Source organism: Leuresthes tenuis, unplaced genomic scaffold, assembly GCF_036924035.1.
Source record: "Leuresthes tenuis unplaced genomic scaffold, fLeuTen1.0.hap1 SCAF_10, whole genome shotgun sequence".
NCBI classification, from domain to species: domain Eukaryota; kingdom Metazoa; phylum Chordata; class Actinopteri; order Atheriniformes; family Atherinopsidae; genus Leuresthes; species Leuresthes tenuis.
Window position 1 is genome coordinate 20,880,985 of NW_027325364.1, and position 23,343 is coordinate 20,904,327.

Sequence of the window (23,343 nt, forward strand, 5' to 3'; positions counted from 1 at the left end):
TGTTCAATTTACCACCCAGACCTATGAAACTATGTTCTTCCACAGTATGCATATAAACTGCACAGCTCCTCAATTACACAATGACACTGAGTGGATTATTTGTGTCAGTTAGGGACAACGGGACTCATTTAAACACAGAATGGGATAAATTGCATGGTAAGAAGAGCACTAGTCAGTCATTCATCAAGCAGCTGTCAGACAGAAATGATCATCATGCACTGGTTTCTGTCCATACTCTGTGCTCCTGATGGTGAGCAAAATAGCTAGCTGAGATAAATGTTGTGTACGCCATCTTTAAGTTCAAGTTCTAGGTATAAAGGTACTTTAAAAAATGCTTGGAAGTTTCATCGTAGCAATTGAGCAAAAACTATATGAACAATATACTTACTATTATGTATTAATATAATATTACACCTCAAGCAAGCAATACTCTAGAAATGTTTGACAGATCTTAATGCTGTAAACTGGCTTGTATTATTTTCAGTTTGGACTTCTTGTAATATTCAAGCAATCTGAAGAGTTGACACGACTCCCTGAAAAGCTTTCTCACCTGGGGTTTCTCATTCGGGGAATCATTACCTCAGGTGTAGGGATATGACTGAATGGATGAGTGATCAGGAAAAACTGGATGCGTAACAAAGAAGTGTTGTCACATCTTTTGCTCAAATACAGTTAAAGAATAAACCTGCTGCAATCGAACCGCTTACAGCATTAACATAGTCAAGCGACTTCATCCACAGGGATAAATATCTAATTAACCTTTTGAGCCATAGAAACTCTAATCAACTTCTTCAACATGATTAAAATCATTCCATCCTATCAGATTGCAGGTATTACTATTGCTCTAATGAAAGCTTGTGTCACACTTGAGCACATGATTTGCAAACATGCCACCCAATCCCACAGCCATCAATCTGTCAATCATTAAAAAGCAGTTAACATTTAGTAATTAATAACAGGAGGTTAAACCAAACTAATCACCCCCTCATTTGGAGGACACTTAAGTAAAATAACATAAAATACTTCCCTTGACCACGACATCCTGTAATCACACTGTCAAGGAGAAAGTTGGCTCAAGACAAATACATCCCATGCAAATACATTTTCAGTGATAAACATCCTCACCCCTGCAAATTGGCACTGGGAAATCCCACACCGACACGCCAGCTGCACTGGTCACACAGGTGAGGAGTGAATGTCCATCCAAGACATAGCCTGTGACACATCGGTAGCGAATCTTGTCACCTACATTGAAATGAGTTCCATTCAGTATGCCTTTGGGGGGAACTCCTGGGTTTCCACATGAGCTACTTCTCAGCTCTGCAAAATGAAAGAAACAAAAAAAGAGCATTGTAATAGTCAGTTTAGTTGTCTCTCATTTTGTAAGTCAGCTCAACTTGTTAGGTTCCGCATATGTAGAAATGAACCAGAAAGCAAAAGCCAGTAAATGTTCTATGCAAATGTTAGTCAGATGCTAATTCAAGAGTAAAGAGTTGGAATTCATCTGAGAGGGTGATAAAATGCTCCGTCCAGAGAGTTTTGTAGCACTCCATTGGTGTCTTACCCATCTCTTTACATTAAAAATTCACTAAACAACATAAATCTTTTGCTATGAGCAGCAGTAAGGGGAGAAGAAAAATAAGTACATAAAAAAGTGAGAAAAAGCAAGTGAGTAAAAAAGGGCAAGGAGACATGAAAGCGAAAGCTATAGCTGCAGACTATAATCATTTTCTTGTATGCTCTGTAATGGCTGCTTTGCCTAATAACAGGGAAAAACATGTGATTATATTCAGAAATCTATCTTCACTGAAAACATCAAGGAGTTGAATGTGCACTAGCCTTATAGCATTGATTATCAAATGACCTGAAGAAAAATGTGGGTTTTTTTTATACTACTTACTAAAAGTTTCACATTTATGGTTCTACTCTTTTAGTCCTGAAAATAGTAACATTATGGTGGAATCCACATTAAGCATGTAATGCCCAGACTGTCAGTAATAGTCCGTTTCACAGTTTTTCTTCTTCAAACTATGTGCTGTTCTTAAAGCACATGTAATTTGAATAACAATATCAGATAATACGCAAACGTGTATCATAGTGTCAATTTGTTTTGTACAAGTTAGCAAAAAATACTGAACAAACAGTTGGGAACTTGTCTAATGTGAACTGCCCAACTTGCATGGGTTCAAATGCTGAGTGGAGTTAGCGGTTAGTTTAAAGAGATAGGTAGCCATGCACAATGTGCATCATAGAAATACCCAAAAAGAGTCAAAATTAGAAAGAAAAAAAAAGAAAAGAAAAAGAAAAAACTACAACAGCAACACACACCAAAGTATACATCCCCACCTGTCAAACATGGTGGTGTTTCTGCTTTGGTTTGAACATGTATGACCTGCAGTGAAGCTAGCAGTCTGGGCCTAATTTATTATTTTATTCCTAAAAGATGCAACGGAAAAACTTTACCTGTTGCATCTGTCAGGCAAATGTAAAGGAAGATATTACGGAATGAAAAAGTTTGATTGCCCCAATCGAAATTCCTCTGTAGATAGCGATATGACTAAAAGATGGCCCATTTCATAAAAGGCATTCGTGAATATTTCATACAAGAGTACACTTTCATTTCTTTACACTTGAAATAAATAAAAACTATATATCTAAAAAATAAATAAATAAATGTATAAAATAAATCAATTGATAAAAAACTTTTCTGTTCTAAAAAACATTTAGAAGAGCTGAAAGAAAAGTCGGTCATCCAGCACAGACTGTACCAAGTAACGACAATCTGAAGCTTCCAGCCAAGAGTCTTTCCATTATTATGGGGGGGGGGGGGGGGGGGGCTGTCACTCACTCTTTGTGCAAAAGTCTTTTTCTTCTTTGAGGTTTTTAGGCCGTCTTGTACGCATTATCTTGTTCCTGTTAAGGCTGTCCATTTGTCAGCTCCCCAGTGTGGATGATTGTGTGTGTGTGTGTGTGTGTGTGTGTGTGTGTGTTTAGGATCATCATTCTGTTGTAGGTGGACTCAAGACAAGTTGAGATTAAAGCCATATAATAACTGCACATCATGGGATTCAATATCAAACCAAATGATTGAGTTGATTTTTAACCTACGGTGAAAGTTAAAATTGTGGATATTAACTTTTTGATTCTTTGTGAAACTAAAAAAAAAAAAAGGTGAAGGTGGTCTACTTAAACAAGATAAATGTATTAGTTCTAAAAGGTTCTTCTTGACAATAAAGCAAACAGATACTTGGGGCCTACATCTAGGCCACGACTTTACCTGGCGTGTCTGCTCTCCACCAGCTAAAACTAGTCTTAGGTTAGAATTTCTAGTGTAATACTCTAAAGAGACTAAGACATGGACCCTTTAGATGGAGAGCCGGTCCAGACCACATGTAAAGGGAATGTTTAACATTCAGTTTTTCTTTTTTCTGACTGAACCAATTCTCCACTTACAAAATGTTCTCTATGCAGCTGGCTGCATAGAGAACTCAAGGCATAACTAAACCACAGCGCATCATCAGTCAGCTTAAATCAAGCAATAAAAGCAGGGGGTAGACCTCACTCTACCACAAACAAAGCAATATAATGATTTAAGTAGGTCTTTCTAAAGTATTGCAAGTATTGTTGTATATTGCAAATCTGATTATTGTTGGTATCACTTCTCTTTCTGGCAATCACTACACTTTGTCAGTGATGAGAAGTACAATAAACCTTGATCGTCCTGACAGACTGTTAAGTTTGAGGTAATGCCTCTGAAAAATAGATTGAATAACTCCTAATAAGCTAATCAAGGTCTTTGACTTTGAGCCTGCCACTGTAAATGCACAACAACCAAGGAAATGCACAGAGTAAAGAGACTTAGAAATATGTAATCCTAAACTAAGCCACATTTTTGTGAGAACAAAAAGCGAGAACTGAGAATGGTTGCATGGTAGCCTGGGAGATAATAAACAGAGTATTGGCTCATTCCTGTCTGTGAGTTGACAATATTAGGCAGTCATTCTCTGACAGTTACTTTTGAAATGTTACACTGTAGGCATTTTAGGGCTACTTGTTTCACAATTTTTATTCATGCGAATTATCATTTCAAATTAAAGCTAACATTTTAATGTAGTGTCCGTTATGGTACATGAAACTAAATGTAATGAAAAGCCTGATGAATAAATAATACCTAATCATGTCTCTTGTTATCAGAATGACAAACATTTTTAAACCATGTTTAATTCCTTGTCCCTCAATGGCATATTTCTAAAAAAAATAAATAATAGAATTTACGAGTGATCCAGAGATGTCGTGTGAGTCGCGTAAAATAGTCCGCTGTTATTCGAATCAAGTTTGCTTGACTAATGGATTGTATATTTAATTACTTTGAAGCAATCATAGATAAATATATACATTGTACCCCATATGCTGACATTATTCTGTTTGACTTAAATGATGCACTAATTGAAGGTTAATATGACTGTATATAACAAGGCAACCTGTCCCAGGTGTACCCCGCCTCTCGCCTGATAGGCTCAAGCCCCCCACCCCCGGGACCCGACCAACGGATTAAGCGGGTATAGAATGCTATAGCGGGTATGAGGCAACAACTGATTGAACAGCTTTAGCTGCAGTCATCGAGCGACTGCCCATGGCGAGGCTTTTCTTTTTCTTTTTTTTTAAGCCATTTTCATATCAAACCATTTCAAACCAAGAAAAGTATAACGCTATGAAATCTATGTAATAATAGCTTAGCCATTTAAACTATATAAATAATAGCAACTACATATTATTTTCCATTAAATTCCCTTTTTGTGATTGCATTGTGAAGTTTCAATTACGCAACAGGAAAAACAAAGACAAAAGATCAACGATATACCCTGTAATAACAGCAATATTGACACATTTCTTAAAAGTAATTATAACAGTAAAACAGTCAAATATCTAACTTAACACACCAAAAACAAAGAAAAAGAATAATCAATATGCCTGCGATGGCCAGTGCCTTAACATATAAAGGATAGAGCTTATTTCCCTGGGCTGTTGCTATCATTTTGCAGCTTTGCTTCAAAGTTGTTATCAAATACAACTATATACCGCTGCAATGAACAAATTAATCCTTACATGACGCAGCATGATCCCCTGCAACAAAGAGAAAATGTGCCCCACTGGGAATTACAGAGTCTGTGAAATGGAAATGTATTGGTTTGAAATAAAATAGAATAGAATTTATGGGGTTCAACAGAATGTGACTAAGTACATTAAAGGCAATCTAAATATCTAACAACTCACCACAACAACCCTTAACAGTTAACAGAGAATGTCCGCTTTCAATTCAGTACACTGCTGAGAAAAAAAAGAGAAATTCAATATAGAAAGAGAAAACTAGTATAAAACAGATTTAAAAAAACGAGTAAGAGACTGAAGACATTGTTAACCATAACTCCTCAAAACAAGACAGTTAATGTCACAAAGCCTTCAGTCAAATCAGTACCATCTGAATGGACATCAATAACATGCACATACAAATACCATTTGGCAACTAAATCATCCAGTGTGCTTTTGTCATCTAATGCTAGTCACACAAGCCAGTTGAAAAAATATGATCCACAAGACCCTAGCAGCTCAGTCAGACTACCGAGCATTTCTTGGATGACTTCATGGTAGACAACTATGGTACTAATATTGAAAGAAAATAAGGTCAGGCACAGCATAATCAACAACTGACATATTTCAGTGTACATTTTTGGTATGAGGTTGATGCAGGTTTGGAGGGAAAGCTAATTATGAGGCTACCAGAGCATGCAGCCTGTAATTTGGACATAATTTTGAAATGTTTTACATATAGACCTTCACAAAACACTGAAATTATTAAGGCAATAAGCAATGGTAACCTTTAATTCTAAAGGTTTAACAAAATAGTCCAATGACTGTCTTTATACAAGTCTTTAATCCCTGCAGTTATTCAACAATTGACAGTTAACTGACCACCACATGCGACCCGTTTCCTCATCATCCAATAAGACATGCTTTGGAAATACCCGAGTATTGTAGTGTTGCAGTAAAATAAGGGGTATGGACCTCTAGGACATATCCTTATTGTAGCAGAACTGAAGGATTATCTGAATGACAATGCTTGTTTTGGTCAGTATGTTGTGTGGAGGGTGTGGAGTGCTGTCCATTATGTTGAGTATAGCTTGTGCAACATTCTTCTTTCAAATATTATAGGTATATATCTATATCTCTATCACCAGATAGAGCATTTAGTAAATGTTTGCTATTCTTTATATGTTGAATAAATAAGAATAGATGCATGTGAGGGTGGACACAACTAGGATGAAAAAGGGGCCATAAGAGAGAGAACAGACAATCATCTAGCACAATATCAAAAACGAAGGAACACACATTAACAAGCTCAGCAAAACCAAAGGACCTGGAAGAGCATGAAAGGAAACTAAAGTGAATGATTGTGGAATTCTTTCTTTGGTTGCTTTTTGAGATGGCTGCATCCTTCAGAAAGTCTTCAATGATGAGATGCCCTCATAAAGGTGAATACAAAGAGTTTACTTCAAGGAGCAAATCACTGAGATCTTTGGAAGGATCTTTAGACAGACTAAACTATGATTAACTACACCAGAATAATGGGAAGAAAAGAATGAGAAGTAATGGAAGGTCCAATGATCGAAAGCATATATCATCTGTCAGACATGGTGGAGGCAAGGTAACCAACTCAATGAAGAAGAGGACTGTTGCTATCTAAAGTGCAGGCACATCATTTTCTAAATTGCATAGTGTGGTGCTAATCCCCTTGAATTAAAGCTCAAACTCTACACTTCAATCACTTGATGATTATTTCATTTGAAATCTATTATGGTGGAACACAGAGGCAAACTTATAAAACTTATATATAAAATTATATCCAGAGAAGTGATCTTTTCAGATCACAACCCAAATATTACCAAATATGGTAATGATCTCAATAGCAGAAAAAAATAAAGATGGCAAAGAAATGCTTTAACGAGTAAGCACTTTTATACAGATTACAGTTTTTTGCCTTTTTCAAGCTGGGTGACTTTTATGCAAACCATTAGTACAATCTCTTCCTGAAGTATTTGCAAGAGTCCATTTGCATCCCTGGCATTGTTTCTCCATACTTAATTCACATTTTTTCTTATGCCTTTATTTTCACCCAAGACTCTGTATACTATAATTTGAATGTGATTGAATGTGAATGTGATTTAAATGTGACTGAGTAATATATAAACCTCTGCTGAATCACATTTTTTTTTTCTGTACAGACAATGACTCTGTATAGAGGTGATTTTAATTAGAACTTTTCCTGTGGTGTTTTCAAGATCTTGTAATGATCAAACTCTCTACTCCAAGGCTTCAAAAGGCTAAAACTCCAACTAGTGAACTCTTGAAATGTGCTGCAACTACTGGACCATTACCAGACTATACTAATATCAAACCCTTCTGTCTAGTCAGGCTTCATTTTTCACTTTCAACGCCTCATTTTTTCCTCTCCTCTTATTTTAGTTGTTTTTGTTTATACATCGTGTGATGATAGACTGAACTTTCAGGCTACAAGTGGTTAATGATGAATGCCTTTTGTTGTTGTTGTTGTTTGCTTTGCTTTTTAAAAAATATTGAGATGTTGAATAAAAAATGTTCACATTAAATGAAATTTTAAAAATGTGGACTGTTGAGAGTGTGGCCCTGAAACGACACAAAAGGAAATGTTAAGCTGTTACTTTGGATAAGCCTTTCACTATTATTATATAAAAGCCAAAAGAAAAATATTGTGCTTCCATTTCAGTTAGCTGTATAGCTGAATGTGAAATAGAAAAAAGCACTAAGAATAACAGTCCACACTTAGCACTGAACCAGGCTCTCGACTTGACCCGAAGAACCCTCTAAAGAAATCAAGTGTTTTAGATACAGTGTTAGGCCTGAGCGAACAGATATTGCTTTCTAGATTATCTTAAACGAATTGTTGAGAAAAAACTGAACATTGGAAAAACAGCTGTTCCTAAACACCGGGGAATAGTTCTAAACATAAAAACCAGTACAAACTTTATTTAAAAGGAGGAAAATGTATAGAATCAATGAAAATATGTCAGTGTCAGCTTTATAAAGCATCACTCAGTCTGAAAATGGAAGACAACATAAAACACACTATTGTGCATATTCATTCGTTATTAGAACATCTGTTTCTCTAGAAAACAAATTACCACAATATGGATATAAAGTGCTTTGACTCCTCTAAATCTTTCTAACCTGTCCAAACACTTTGAATTTGCTACTAGAATGTCATTGTATATACTGTAGCTTTTATGGAAAACTTACTGTTGAAAAACATCGAAAGAGTACGGGATTTTGTAATTCTAACAAATTCCACAGCAATTTTTGCAAACAATTTACATTCACAGAAAATGAGAGTAGGACTGGCTTGTGTCGTCATCACAGTGGTAAAGAATGGGTTGTGTGAACTAGTAATTAAGGTAACAGGGTTTGAGATTTCTCTGGGGCTGGGCTATTCGTTTCGCCTGTATATCTAATGACACTGTAGCCCTTTGAAGAGGATGAAAGTTTGACAGTGGCAGTGTTTGTGAGCACACAAGCAGAACACTTTCCCCACAGGACCTGCCTGTGTAGACTGGCTTCCCAGCTAGATGCTTTACTGGCTGCTGAGCTGAACAGAGTTTTTTTTATGTATGTGGGGAAAAGAATACCGACTGAACCCATGTTAGACCACAGAGTCAAGCTTCTGGTAAACACATGCTCACACATGCACTCACAAACATACTTTTCCAGCTCAATGAACAATGTGTTGTGCCACAGAGGGACAAAGGAAAAGATTTGGGGAGAAAAATAAAATTACATTTTATGGGTCAGCTGTCTTTGGAATAGTCGTCTTTCAACGACTATTCCAAAAATGGGCAAGTTAAATTTAGATAGGCAGATTTTAGATAGGCGCTGCAATGTTTTTCTTGTAAGTATGCAACCTTCACCAAAGGGCAAGCAGATAGCTCTACTGCTCCCAGCCTAGTATTCTAACGGTACATCACTGCAGCCCATCTCTGTCCCTTGGACAGGACTATTTTCAATTATCTGCCTGTGTTTTAGAAAAGGCCTTATATCTCCTATATCTTTTCTTAACAAATGCTGCTTGACCCTTTCAGGATCCTTTTAGCATTAGGATTGAAGGAACATACCGACAGAATTGTGAAAGGAGACACTAATCATTAATACAATGCAATAATTACTTGATAGACTAACAGGCCATAGAAAAATTTGATTCAGTCTACTCGTGTCCTTCATTGTGTCCTTTGTATGCAGATACTGTAGACTCAAATCCAATTGCAGTCAAGATTCAATCATATCTGAGAGTCTTCAAGTATCACATAATTTAGTCATAAGAATGAAAGCCACATACATATTCATGTGAAAAACATAGCCAACCATATCAGCATAAAAAGGAAGGCATAAAGCAGTGATAGTGATTTAATATGATTGGGGTCATGGGGACTCGGTAGAGCATTGTGCATGTGTGGATTGTCTCCAGGTATTTCTACCACTGCTCAAAAATGTGCATTACAGATTGATTGGTGAATCTATATTGACCCGAAGAGTCAGTTTGAGTTACATTGCTGTAAGGGACTGCTGACAACCCTAGATCAAACAAGGTACCGAAGAAATAAATGGACTGAAATATTTGTCCGTCTCTGTTGTTCTTTTCTTTTTTTATATGTCTGAGTAAAACTCTGAATGAGGAAATGGGAAAGGTGGTGATGGTCAAATTGTCAGCATTTAAAATCACATGATGGTTTCACATCTTATGGTTTCATACAAAAATCTATTACACATCTTGTCATCAAGTATTTTCATTTTAAAAAAGCCATATCCAAATAATGTCCAAAAAGTTTAATATCCTGTAAATCCAGCTGACAGGTAAACACCATATTCATATTGTAGCTGTTAATCTCACACCCTGTCATCAGTAATAACAATTAAAATGGCAGTTTCACATGCTCTCACGCCACACCTCCGATTTCTCACACTGAAATACACATACATTTTTATTACTTTGTTGCAAAGGTTAAAAAAAGTTCTGAATATATCTGACAGCTGCGTTTATCTGTGACCTATATGTTGAGTCTGAGAAAAGCCATGCGTGAACGATAAGTTATGCCTGCAGAGGCTGTGAGGGGTACAAATGTTCAATATGGGTCGAGACATAGAGTACCTTTGGTTGAGATGAGTTGAGACTGCGCAAGGATATGGCACGAAGAAACGTCTGAAACCGCTGGCGACCATGGATGTGCTCGTGACACAATCACAGTGCCTCACAACGATCAGTTGCATCATCCCGGACTGAGCAGCAAGAGAGGTGTCCGAGCGCCAATTGTTGATTTCCTCCTTTTCAGGTGAGTATTTATGCCCTTAAGCTTTAAATAACAGCTGCTAATTCGTTGTGTGTATTGCGAAAACATTTTAAGGCATTTCGAGAGTTTCATGAACATTATTTTGAGATTTAAATGTTTAATAATATTGCCACAGCATCTAGCTTAACTTTGTCCTCCCAGTTTCAGAACGGCATAGGTTGGCTGATCCGACATTCATGATTTTTGGGGACAGTCCCCGTCTTAGATGATTTTGATATTGAATTTATTGAATTGCAGATGCATCAAGTGCGCACAAACCCATTACTTTCAAGGTAAAATAGTGGAGGATACCTAGGATGACCATATTTTGATTTCCAAATTATGGAAATCATAATTTAAATGTCTGTGTTGTAGATGACAAGCTTCATTCGCTCATGTATTGCAGTCGGTGCATAGACTGTTTTAGCAAATATGACAAAAAAAAAAACATGTATACAAGCTACCAACTGGAGCTTTAAAGGAGAAAAAGAAGAACACAAAAAACTATAACACTGAAGAGCTTATTTCCACTGTGTTCTTGACTGATTCCTCACAGATGATTCTATCAGAGAGAAGATTAATGGAATCCTTCCCATTATTATCACTGATGTATCATCAAGTAGAGCAGCTTTAGAAGTATCTTTCGAACCTGAATTGTATTTAGACAGCTTCTGTCCAGTTGATCTTTCTGAGCTAACAACAGCAATAGTCTCTTCTAAACCATCAACTTGTATGTTAGACCCAATCCCAACCAGACTGTTCAAGGAGGTTTTCCCCTTAATTGACACTTCCATATTGGATTTGATCAATCGGTCTTTGTTGACAGGATATGTACCTCAGACTTTTAAGGTTGCTGTAATTAAACCTTTACTTAAAAAACCTACTCTTGATTCAGAAGTGTTGGCTAATTATCGACCTATATCCAATCTCCCTTTTTTGTCCAAAGTTCTTGAAAAAATAGTTGCAGTTCAACTTTGTGATCATTTACATAGAAATAATCTGTTTGAAGAGTTTCAGTCAGGATTCAGAGTGCATCATAGCACAGAAACAGCACTGGTGAAAGTTACCAATGATCTCCTGTTAGCCTCTGATAGCGGACTTGTTTCTGTGCTTGTCCTGTTGGATCTCAGTGCTGCATTTGATACGATCGATCACAGCATTCTGTTACAGAGACTTGAACATGTTATTGGGATTAAAGGAACTGCATTAGGCTGGTTTAAGTCATATTTATCTGATAGATTCCAGTTTGTTCTTGTAAATGAGGAATCTTCCTCACACGTTGGAGTAAGTCATGGAGTTCCTCAGGGTTCTGTGCTTGGACCGATTCTTTTTACTTTATACATGCTTCCATTAGGTAACATTATCAGACAGCATGGCATAAATTTCCATTGTTATGCTGATGATACTCAGCTGTACTTATCTATGAAACCAGATGAAACCTACAGGTTGGTCAGGCTACAAGCCTGTCTTAAAGACATAAAGACCTGGATGACTCAGAACTGTCTGCTTTTAAATTCAGACAAAACTGAAGTTGTTCTCTTTGGACCTGAGCGCTTCAGGGAGAAATTGTCTAGTTATATAGTTACTCTAGATGGTATTTCCTTGGCTTCTAGTTCTACAGTGAGGAACCTTGGAGTTATTTTTGACCAGAATTTATCATTTGACGCACATATAAAACTGGTTTCTAGGACTGCCTTCTTTCACCTTCGTAATATTGCTAAAATCAGGAACATCCTGTCTCAGGGTGATGCAGAGAAACTAGTTCATGCATTTGTTACTTCAAGATTGGACTACTGTAATTTCTTATTATTGGGCTGTCCCACATATTCTCTGAAAAGCCTCCAGCTGATCCAAAATGCTGCAGCCAGAGTTCTGATGAGAACTAACAGGAGAGATCATGTTTCTCCAGTTTTAGCTTCTCTTCATTGGCTCCCTGTTAAATTCAGAATAGAATTTAAGATTCTTCTTCTGACATATAAAGTTCTTAATGACCGAGCTCCATCATATCTTAAAGATTTAATTGTAAGATATTTTCCTAACAGAGCACTTCGCTCCCAAACTGCAGGTTTACTTGTTGTTCCCAGAGTTTCTAAAAGTAGAATGGGAGGTAGAGCCTTCAGTTATCAGGCCCCTCTCTTGTGGAATAAGCTGCCAGTAAATGTCCGGGAAGCAGACACCCTTTCCACTTTTAAGATTAGGCTTAAAACTTTTCTTTTCGATAAAGCTTATAGTTAGGGATGGCTCAGGTAATCCTGAAACATCCCATAGTTAAGCTGCTATAGGCTTAGACTGCTGGGGGACCTCATCTGTCACACCTTTCCTCACTTTGCTCTCTTTTTCCCCCTGTTTAATTTCAAAATTGATTTTATGTACGTGTGACATTATTGTGGTTATTAACCTATGTTTCCCTGTTCCAACAGATATCCTTTGAATGGCGTTATGGTGTTTTTCCCCCCTCTTTTCCCTCTTTTCTGTCTTCTCAAACCCCAGCTGGTCAAGGCGGATGGCCACCCTTCCTGAGTCTGGTTCTGCCAGAGGTTTCTTCCTGTTAAAAGGGAGTCGTTCCTTTCCACAGTTGCCACAGGCACGCTTAGGACGGGAGATTGGACTGAAGACACATTTCGGTGCAATCTGTTGGTTTCCTTAGCTAGGATATTAATTTTTTGAATTAGCTCTATATGAATTAATTGGATTATGATTACAATGAATTGAATTCCAATTGGCTTGAATTGGACTATATTACTTAAGTGCCTTGAGATGACAATTGTTGTAATCTGGCGCTATATAAATAAAATTGAATTGAATTGAATTGAATAGATGACAGGACTAAAATTGTTCCAGAGGCTTGCAACAATTGCAAAGTTGGTCCTAGAGCTGCCCCACTCCAATGCAGATGCAGAACGGGTCTTTTCGTTGGTAGGACTAAACAAGACCAAGACCAGGAACAGCTTGACTCTGGACAGAACCCTGTCATCAATAATAACAATTAAAATGGCAGGCCTCGAGCCTTGCTTCAAGTGGGAGCTGGATGACTTGATGTCTCACCAGAGTTGATTCCACCACATATATAACGTTTGTTACTTTTTAGTGTATAAACTATATACATATACATGTATGATTAAACCCGCACAAAATGAGACATGCTGTGCCTTATGTCTTCCTGCTGTGTATGTGGCGAAATTATGGTTGGCTCCATCAAATCAAATCACTCAGAGGTTTTTCGAAAAGTTGGCAGCCCTGTCTTAATCATTCTCAAAATTTTCAAAACTCATAGCTTTAAAGTGGTTTAGATGTACAATTTATAGGGAGTGGTGATGATGAATATGCTTATGTGGCACCACACATATCTCCATTAACAAGCACATGACATTGGCCTTACCTGTTTTTTCTGACCTCTATGCTAAGGCTATGCTAACTTTTTTTTAAGCAAAGAGAAATTCTCAAAGGTTAAAATATACAAAGGTTGCATGCCAGTACAAGTATCAGAATGGTAATGTTTTCAGTTTCTATTGCTTTCAACAATTCTAGACATGCAGCACCACCAGACCAGCCAGAGCCACAGCTGCTAGCAGCTAGCGCTGCTGGATTAGCAGCTAGAGCAGCAGATGGGAGACACTAGTCAGCCTAACAATGGATGCTAGCAGCCACCAACAGACCAGATCCTCAAGTGCTGATAGCTGCTTTCTCACTACTGAATGCATTATCATTCTGATAGTTCCACTTGCATGCAACCACTGTTGTTAAGTATGGGTGTTTTTGTTTATAGTCCCTGCTGTAGCAGCAACAAATGGTATGTAAAACGCATGTACATAAGCTGTAAAGTCCAATCCCAAAAGTAGTCAAGATTGGTTCATTCAATCAAGACTGTAGGGGGTGGCTAGTTTTCTCAAGATGTCATGTAACCCCCTAAAAAAAATTTATAAAATAAATTGTAACACATATTAACAAAGTCAAAAACTAGCTTTTTGGGGGAGAGAGACTTTGAAAAAGTAGTGTGAAGTATCAAGAAACAGAGAAGTTGCAAGAGTAAAAAAATGTATCCCCTTGCCTCAACCTCAACCCAAAAAAAAGATACTGTCTGGATATTGTTTCCTTATTGGAAATAGTATCCTCCTAATATTCTGTCCATACTAGTCAAACAGGAAATACATGTGATTATCAAAAGATAAGATGAAAAATAGATGTTCACTCAAGCAATACAATCAAGACTAAAAGAAAAACAGAAAGGTAAAGCAAAACAGGACACAGAGCACCTAATCAGGGGAAAGAAATTGTGTACAAACGGGCAGATGGACAGGTGGAGAGGTCCTGGACTGGCCAGGTCTGGGGCAGGTGGGCAGATGAGGAGGGAGTAAAGGAAGGTAGGGAGGGGGAGTAAAATGTGAGGATAAGGTAAGCATTTTTTCAAAGAGAAAGTAAGTGATTTAAATAGAAATCAAACTGATATCTGAAAGATACTAGGAGTGAAGAGGTGGTGACTGCAAGGGAAAAGATACAAGTAGGAGATGAAGCAAGAAGATAAAATTAAGAGGGGGAAAAAGCACATTAGGAATGGTAAAAAAATGGTAAAAAAAAATAAATAAATAAATAGCAATGGCGATGGGAGAGCAAAGGAGTACACTTCAACAAACAGTGGGGGAAAAAAAGCACGGGGTGAGAAAGATGGTCACAGAGGGTTAGTTCATATTTGGACTGTTGCCCAATGCAGCTCTGCTTCAGCACAGATATTTCTATGCATCCATTAGTTCAGCTAATTCCCATCACCATCTGCCGTGTAATTTCAAAAGCACCTCTGGAGGAGCAAAGAAGGTTCAGGACTTTGGGGGTAGGGATGTTGATTTGGAAAATATGAGGTAAATTTGCTTAATTGAAGCACCTAATGTTTCCATAACTCAACAAAGGTAGTCCCAGAGGTAATCAGGTGGAGTAAGTACGAGTACAGTTCCCTCTTTTGATAAGTGGTATCTACTTCCCCAGGTTGATGTATTTTTCCTCAGAATTAAAATCCATTTATGAGGAGATGACTATTCAATTCAAAAGGCTGTTCCTCATATCAGTAAGAGACAAAAAGCAGAAAATTATGCTGTTCTTACCTTCATAAGCTACCTTAAATCCGTGAGCGCTTACTGCAAAGTCACTGGTAAGCCTCAGCGAAAAAATAGAGCCAGAACTGGTAACAGGCGGTGGGATGGTAAATCCTGTTAACCTGCAGATAAGAGATAAAGAATTCATCACTGAATAAATCATTTCACTTACATCATCACATTTACACCTGATAATAAAAAAAAAGACATTATGCAAACATTGCACAAGTCTCATTTAATGTATGACAAATTAATTAAACTGAATCTGTGGCTTTCGTATGTCATAAAAACATTAAGGTAATAACACATGCCTATTGCAGCTTTCATGTGTTAAAACCTACACAAATTCAAATTCCATTATCTCTAGCAATTGATGCAATTGCTCCCCAAGACTGCATGTAAAATCAATTAGGCACATTTTTACCCGTAACAGTAATCATTTTAACAGACAACCCAATCAAACAAATGAAAAGGAGAAACCCAACATGTCACATACATATGTGCCATTTAAAGATGTAAATGAGATCGGCCACATAGGAAAGTGGCTTACTGTGCACCAACTTGTTCAAAATAATGACTGTTGAAAGGCTTCACAACATGGGTTGAGTGCTGCAGCATTTTGAGTCTAATGAAACAGAACTGCCCTGAGAATTGCTATACAATTTATCCAGCAATAATATACTGGTTGCTTTACAATCAAAACCCCAAGCAGAAACACACCCTATTGTTTGATGGTGTTTGAACGCTCACACAGAATTGTAACAGACTGATTCATTACTGCATTTCAAATTAGGTACAGATCCATTTACTCTCACGACATCGTAAACAAGATGTGTTGCTGACCATTCCTCAGCGACAGTTGCTGATGTTCTATCGACCTTCCAGTGCTATAAGCCAGGCAGCAGAGCATGAACAAAACTTGCCCGCAAAAGAAAATGTCTCCTTTTGCATTGTTGTCTCATTTTCTTTTACTTATTTTGAGTAGTTTTGGAGCCATTTGTTTGACTGAATTTCTCCTTAACAAGAAGCCAGGTAAATAGTATCTTTGGCAGGTTAAAGATGAAAATAAGAAACTCTCCTAGCGGCAGCAAAGGAGAGGCTGATGTATTTACAGCTTCAATAGAGTTTCCAATTACAGCACTGTGAACTGTGCAGTAAATAATTACCCTTTTCACAGGTACTGCACAGCACGCCAAGACACTGCTAAGAGTCACTCATGATGCAATTTTAAATACAGGGCACATAATTTGAATGTGACCTTGTAGGAGGTGTGATCACTCAAAAGACCATTGCACTTAATTTAAAAGCAACTGCCGTTTGAATTAAAAGTGAAGGCAAGCTCTTGCAGAACAACATTAATCCTTGTTGGCGTGTTTTTAAACAGCATATGCAACATAAATAGGTAGGACACAATTCTTTGTCACTTTTTATTTATTACATTTTCTGACTTTATGTTAGGCTATATCAAAACTGTCCAAATTCTAAATAATGTAGGAAATGAGTTTGCTCTGAGTTTTTCTCTGAAAAAGACAAACGTGTCACATACGAACGAACAGGTTTTGGCCCGTCTTCTCCAACGAAGTCCCATTTCAACGTCAGGAGTAGGACGAATTCACAATTCTATTTCTGTGTGGACATGATACATTTTCAAAGAATCACAGCTAGATGTCAAGCTGGGAAGTCTTTAAAATTGCTCACTTACCCAGCTATGGGGACAGGATCCATGGGGGTACTAATTATTGGCTCAGCAAAACCAAAAAGAACAGAACAATCTGTGGCTGCAGAGTGCATGTTCACACAGACATCACTGGCCTCCATGAGCGTGAGCACAATGCAATTACATAATGCGCTCAAGCTGTCCATTAATAAAATGGACAGCTTGAGCTGTATGTCCATTAACAAAAAAAAAGTTGCTCATATACTTTATTATGTATTTTAGCACTAAGAACAGAGAAAACAGAGATAAATATGTGTGGCTATGACAACTTGTTATAAAAAGCAAAAAGGACAGGTAAGGACAGATGAGTTATGGAACCAAAACACAGCATAAAGGCTAATGTGATCAATTTGGCCTGTTAAAAGAAAGCCAAGGTCTTCAGCATCCAGAAATCACACAAATATCCGATATAAAGTAAAGATATTTTCCTATGACCAGTAGTGAGAAGGATAAAATGCCAGAGAAAAAGCTTGGACTCGTAACACTGAACCTCAAACTGAGTTCAAGAAGTTGTCATTGTTGTAGAAATTAGACGAAAAATAAGAAAGATTATGGAAAATAGAAAAAGAAAAATCTACTTATTCCTAAATTTACTTCAATTTGATTTAACTGACAATGTGTACACAAAATATTAAAATTTCTATGTTGTCAATGTTATTTCATCTGTTGATAGACATTCATTCCTGAATTTCAGGCCTTGACCACATTCCAAAAATAAGTTGAGACAATACATATATAAACATACATATACACATGCATGCATATAAACACATGGCATGACATATCTGACAAAAATAAAGGAAAAGTAGATTCAACCAAGCAACATGGTCAAGTCTATGTATACATTATATAAATATATATAAATTTAAATAAATCAACACCGAGTATATTTCAACAAAAATAAACAAGAAGCTCACTATGATCTGACATTCAAAGTAATTATGTTGCTTTGGCAGCAGTAGCATCAGGTGAATGGCTGGAAAATGTCATGAACAGCAAAGGGCCTGATGTATTCTCAGAAATCTGTAACTTAGATAGCAGACCCAACTCTGCATTAAAGATTCCACTCCTATTATGTGATTATACCAAGAAGTAAAAAATTTGATTATGCTCTAATCTCACCTTGGAAGGAAGGTCAGATTCTCAAGAGAATGTTCACTTCCTTCACAAACTGCTGTGAAAGCACATCAGCTTAAGACAACAGAGTAAGGATAAAAACGCTATAAGAATGGACAAAGGATAGGCATTCTAATGTCCGTTATAAGGTCTGTTGTAAGTGCATAGGCAAAACTGTTCTCATAAAAACCTTTAACTTTGAAGTTAAAACACATGACAATCTGTCAACCACAGAAAAACAGACAACTGAAAAAAGTATTTCTAAAGACCATTCAAATTGTGCCCATATTCCACCTTGCTGTTTATATTGTGAAATGTTTGGACAGCAGAACTTCCCAATAAGTTAAAGTTAGATTTAAGGGGAAAATAGGCTTAACTTGTTGTTCTAAGTTTTACAAGGCAGTGGGATTTGACTTCAACCATGCTTCAAATTTGTGAAGACATTCCACATTAAACGAATGCGAGGTTATCAACTGTTGAAAGAGAAACAGTAACCCAGTGACTTGTGATGGAAGCAAAGAGCCTCAGCAGCCATACAAGGCCAGAACCACATAACCTGGGTGAAAATCTTATGGATTTGATCGAAACCAATTAAAGAACAAAAACAATTACGTAAGTCTTCACAGTAGCAGAACATCAGGCAAATTCCCATCTCAGATATCAGATATCAATAAATTTAAAAGTTAGAGCAGAATTAGAGATGTTTCTGAACCTTGAAACTATCTGACTCATTTTAGAGTCCACCGACGGCGATTGTGCACATTTCTGTGCCAGAAACTGCCCTGGAGTGACAGGTGGCTGGGAAACCGCACTTAATGCATTTGGTTTCCAGCCTGGTGCACAATAACAAGACACCTTTACCTCAAACCTCTATCTTAAAAAAAAAAAAAAAAAAAAAAAGATTAAAAATCTACAGCAACACTTTTATCATAGTGGACACACACTATGAGAGAAGAGGCAAAATTACTCAAGATAACGCCTTAAAAGCAAGGAAAGTAGAAAGAGAGAAACAGACAGTTAACAGTGGATTGCCTTTTACTCAATGAAGAGTGTTCAGAGAAAAGACAGATACCAACTTATCATGCCACTTGTTGTTCTTGGAAAGTAATAACCGATTGGCTCACTTCTTCTGTCATGCATCAGATTTGCTTTAAATTAATAGGTTGATGAAGCTGTCGATATGTGGGATTTACAATCAAGAAAAAAAAAGTGACCATCACTTCAACGGCATTTTAGCCGCTGTTTAAAAATGTAAAAGTCATGGTGGTTAACCTGACACCTAAATTGCAGCATTTCCACCTGGGCAAGCTTACCACACTCTGTTTGGTAACAGAGACAATTGAATCAAGCTGTGGTTACAGCTAAACTGGGCCATTTAACTGGACCACTGTCCTTGTAACAGTTTACATGAATGGGAGCAGAATCAAGTCCAAAGCAGCAATGATATGGACTGTGTGAGAAAACATATTCTGCCCCTTTTAACTTTCTGGGGGAGAACATCATACGTGCAAATATAACCAAATTATCTGCACAATTGCTGTCTTTAAGTTACTCGAAAGGTGATTTTGTCAGAGGACACTGCAAATATATAAGCTGAATTTTATTAGAGCAAAGTGAAAGTCTGGAAATGCTTTCGACAACTGTTGGTTGACTTAATGGGCCGGTTCTCAGTCACAATGTCTGACACGTGTAGTCATTTGAGAAAAGAAATTGAAAAATATGTAAAGTCGAGTTAGAGAGTTAAAGTAGAGTAGAGTTAAGTGAAGTTTTGGAAGTCAGCTGTATCAATCTGCATATATGCTTCACTTATTTTACAAAAACATGGAACAGTGGAGCGTGTACAGAGTGCCTAGGCCTATTTGAGTCTAGTTGTATGTGTGCATGGCGGAGTAATTAAACCTCTAACCACACTTTGAGTCTATTAGTCTAGTTTCATTTCATGCTTTTTTGTAAGTGCTATTTATCAAACCATCAGTTAAATGCAAGGCTGTGTGTATCCTTTTTTGTAAAATGTTACGTGTGTCAAACATGTTCTTTGCAGCTCAGTTTTATGTTATTTTTCTTTATTCACTTGGACAGTTTGATCCTTCATTAATGGAGTTATGAGGGTTTTCATAAGCTGATAAAATTTAAAAGGATGTTAGAGCAACAAGCAAACATATGTTTTCTATGCAACTGTAATTGTCACTTGAATAAGTTATAATAAATAATGAGTTATTTAACATTAACGAGTAGTTACATTTATTTTACATTACATTCGATTACATTTAGTTACATTTATAAGTTACATCTGGCCCTTTAAGGACACCCATTATGCTGATGTGGCCCTCGGTGAAAATGAGTTTGACACCCCTGCCTTAAATCATATTACTAATATAAATAAATAATAATATAAACAAGTATAATAACCAATAACTTAGATTATTAAGTGAAATATCATCAGTTTTAAAGGAAACTTAAAACCATTTAATCTTCATCCTTCCCTCACCGATGAAGCCTCAGTTAGCCGTCTCAGTCCCATTTCAAACTAGCAAGCAAATAAGTTATTTTCACTGGAAAAAAAAAGTTGGATTGTTTTAGTCACAATTGGAATTTTGCTACATTTTTTAAGGTTGTCTGCCAGTTAGCAATACGTAGCATGTAATAATACATAGCATTGTATACATGTAATACAACTGCCGATTACATTGCTTTTGCACATTTTACGTAATTGATTTTGCACATACCCTAATTAAAAAAAAAAGGTAAATTTGAAAAAAAGCAAAAGTAGAATATTCTATTCTTCAGTTTTTTTCTTGTTTTTTTGGGGAGCATTAATTCATCACTAATATTACAGTATACAAATGTGCAGTCTTATTCTTGTTAAGTTCTGCAAAATCGTTATAGTTTGTATAATATATTTGTTGGTTTCTGATGGTGTCTTTGCTGTGTATGTCTGTCCACACGCATGACTGAAATTTGTTTTGGATAACAGTGGTGTTACCCCTGACAACTGTAGGGGGGAGCCCAAGAGCAAAAAAAAATATCAGATTGATGATTCAAAAGGTTATTCAGAAATAAATCATGTTCAGCTCAATGAACAGAAATTACAAAGTGTGGCTTGGACAGAAACCAGGTGTTGTGCATCTATATTGGTTTCCATGTCAACCATAAATGTCAGTTTGAGTTTAGAGACACCAGCTGTCTGAGCAGCTATAGCTTCCCCTGTTTATGCATCACCGCAACAACAGTGGCAAAAAAATTACTATGTGCCTGAGAACAGAGGGACAATAATTGCCTGGGCAGATACAGCTTTTACTTCCACCTGAACACACTACATCAGCCCTGAAGGTATCTGTCAGACATTCCCAACACCTGATTAGTGTGTCAGGGTAGCAGTGTGCCACGCAGAGAGAGAGAGAGAGAGAGAGAGAGAGAGAGAGAGAGAGAGAGAGAGAGAGAGAGAGAGAGAGAGAGAGAGAGAAGCAAGACGGAAAGATGTACTTCGATTTGTCTGCCCTTCTGTCTGTCTACCTCCATCTGTCTTTCTTTTTGGGTTGCAAAACTTCTGTAGCTCTCACCCACTATTCCTTATTGTAAGGGATTGTTTATAACTGCTACTTTTCCTTTTCTTTTCATGCTGGCTGACTGTGTTGCTTTTTCTTATTGCATCACTTTGTCTTTGCCCACCTCTTCATGTTGTTGAACCATGTTTAATGGAACAGAAGAAAGGAGAGAAAACTGAAACACTTATCAGCTAAATAAAGCTTTGTTGTTACCAAGGTTAATGACCATCAAGTTGACTGCTTCTTCAGTTCAAATAAAGGAAAAACATCAGGGTGTGATTAACAGACTTTTGACTGAGTCCAAGTTATTACAGAAGCCCTGGGCATTGACATTTCAGTAAAATAACTGCAGAATAATGGTCAAATAGTAATAATATAAGGTTACAATAATGCATCATAAAATAATCTGTTACATTATCAATTGTTAATTATTTGCATAGCATATATACACATATATAGTGCCTTGGAAAAGTCTTCATAGCCCTTGAACATTACCACATTTAGTCACATTACAACTTTTATGTGATAGACCAACACAATGTTAAGCAAAAATGTGAGGGAAGGGAAATTATACAGTGTTCAAAATGTTTTACAAATAAAATCTAAAAAGTGTAGTGTCCATTTGTATTCAGCCCCCCTGAGTCAACACTGTGAATCACCTTTCATTGCAATTACAGCTGCAAGTCTTTTGGGGTTTTTTCTTTAGCACCTTTGCACATCTAGAGACTGTAATCTTTGCCCATCAATGATGTCATCCCAGTAGACGAGTGTGGAGAAAGCCCTCTATAAACTCCCCGATAGCTGCCAATAACAATAACACAGCAGCTATGAACTAACAGTGCAATAGTACGCGTTCATTCATTCATTTATTCGTCTTAAAGTATTGGTGAAATAAAGACAGATAATGCCTTATTTAGTGGCTGTATTGTCAATGTTCTATTGTCTCTCGTTATATGTATATATGTGGATCTCGAGTGATCTAAATATCTTCCGAAGGACTTTCACCAAACTGTTATCGGTGAGTAGATGAACACATTTTATGCCAGAAATAAGGTCCAAGTTTTAAAAAAAAAAAACTAACTTCCCCTTGAATATGCAAGTAGATAGTTTTAAATCAGGTGAACTACCCACTTCACTGTGTAGTGCTCATATAATTATACTATTCGTCAAGTCCTAAATATTATTCATGCAAAATCGGAACATCTGGACACAGCATTGCTATCAGAAAAAGCCTTTGATAGGGTCGAACACTACTATCTCCATGAAGTACTTTCTCATTTTGATTTTGGCAAGTATTTCTCAAATTGGATTAATATATTGTATAATAAATTAGTAGCCTCAGTCTCAACAAATAATATCATAGCCAAGTCCTTAAATCTGGCTAAGGGGACACGTCAAGGATGTCCCCTCACTCCACTTTTATGTGTTCTTGCAATAGAGCTGCTGGCTATCCCTGTCAAAATTTTACCAAC

The 23,343-nt window shown here is 37.0% G+C and overlaps 1 protein-coding gene across 1 annotated transcript in view; it reads right to left on the reverse strand.

Annotated features, from left to right (window-relative positions):
- Positions 1-23,343, reverse strand: part of LOC140316729 (CUB and sushi domain-containing protein 3-like) — a 241,286-nt gene that overhangs the window by 190,223 nt on the left and 27,720 nt on the right. The window contains exons 3-4 of the mRNA XM_072394678.1: positions 15,503-15,615; positions 1,126-1,320 (exon numbers count right to left, since the gene is read on the reverse strand). Of these exons, the coding sequence (XP_072250779.1) occupies positions 1,126-1,320; positions 15,503-15,615 (308 nt within the window). The remainder of the gene's footprint in view (positions 1-1,125; positions 1,321-15,502; positions 15,616-23,343) is intronic.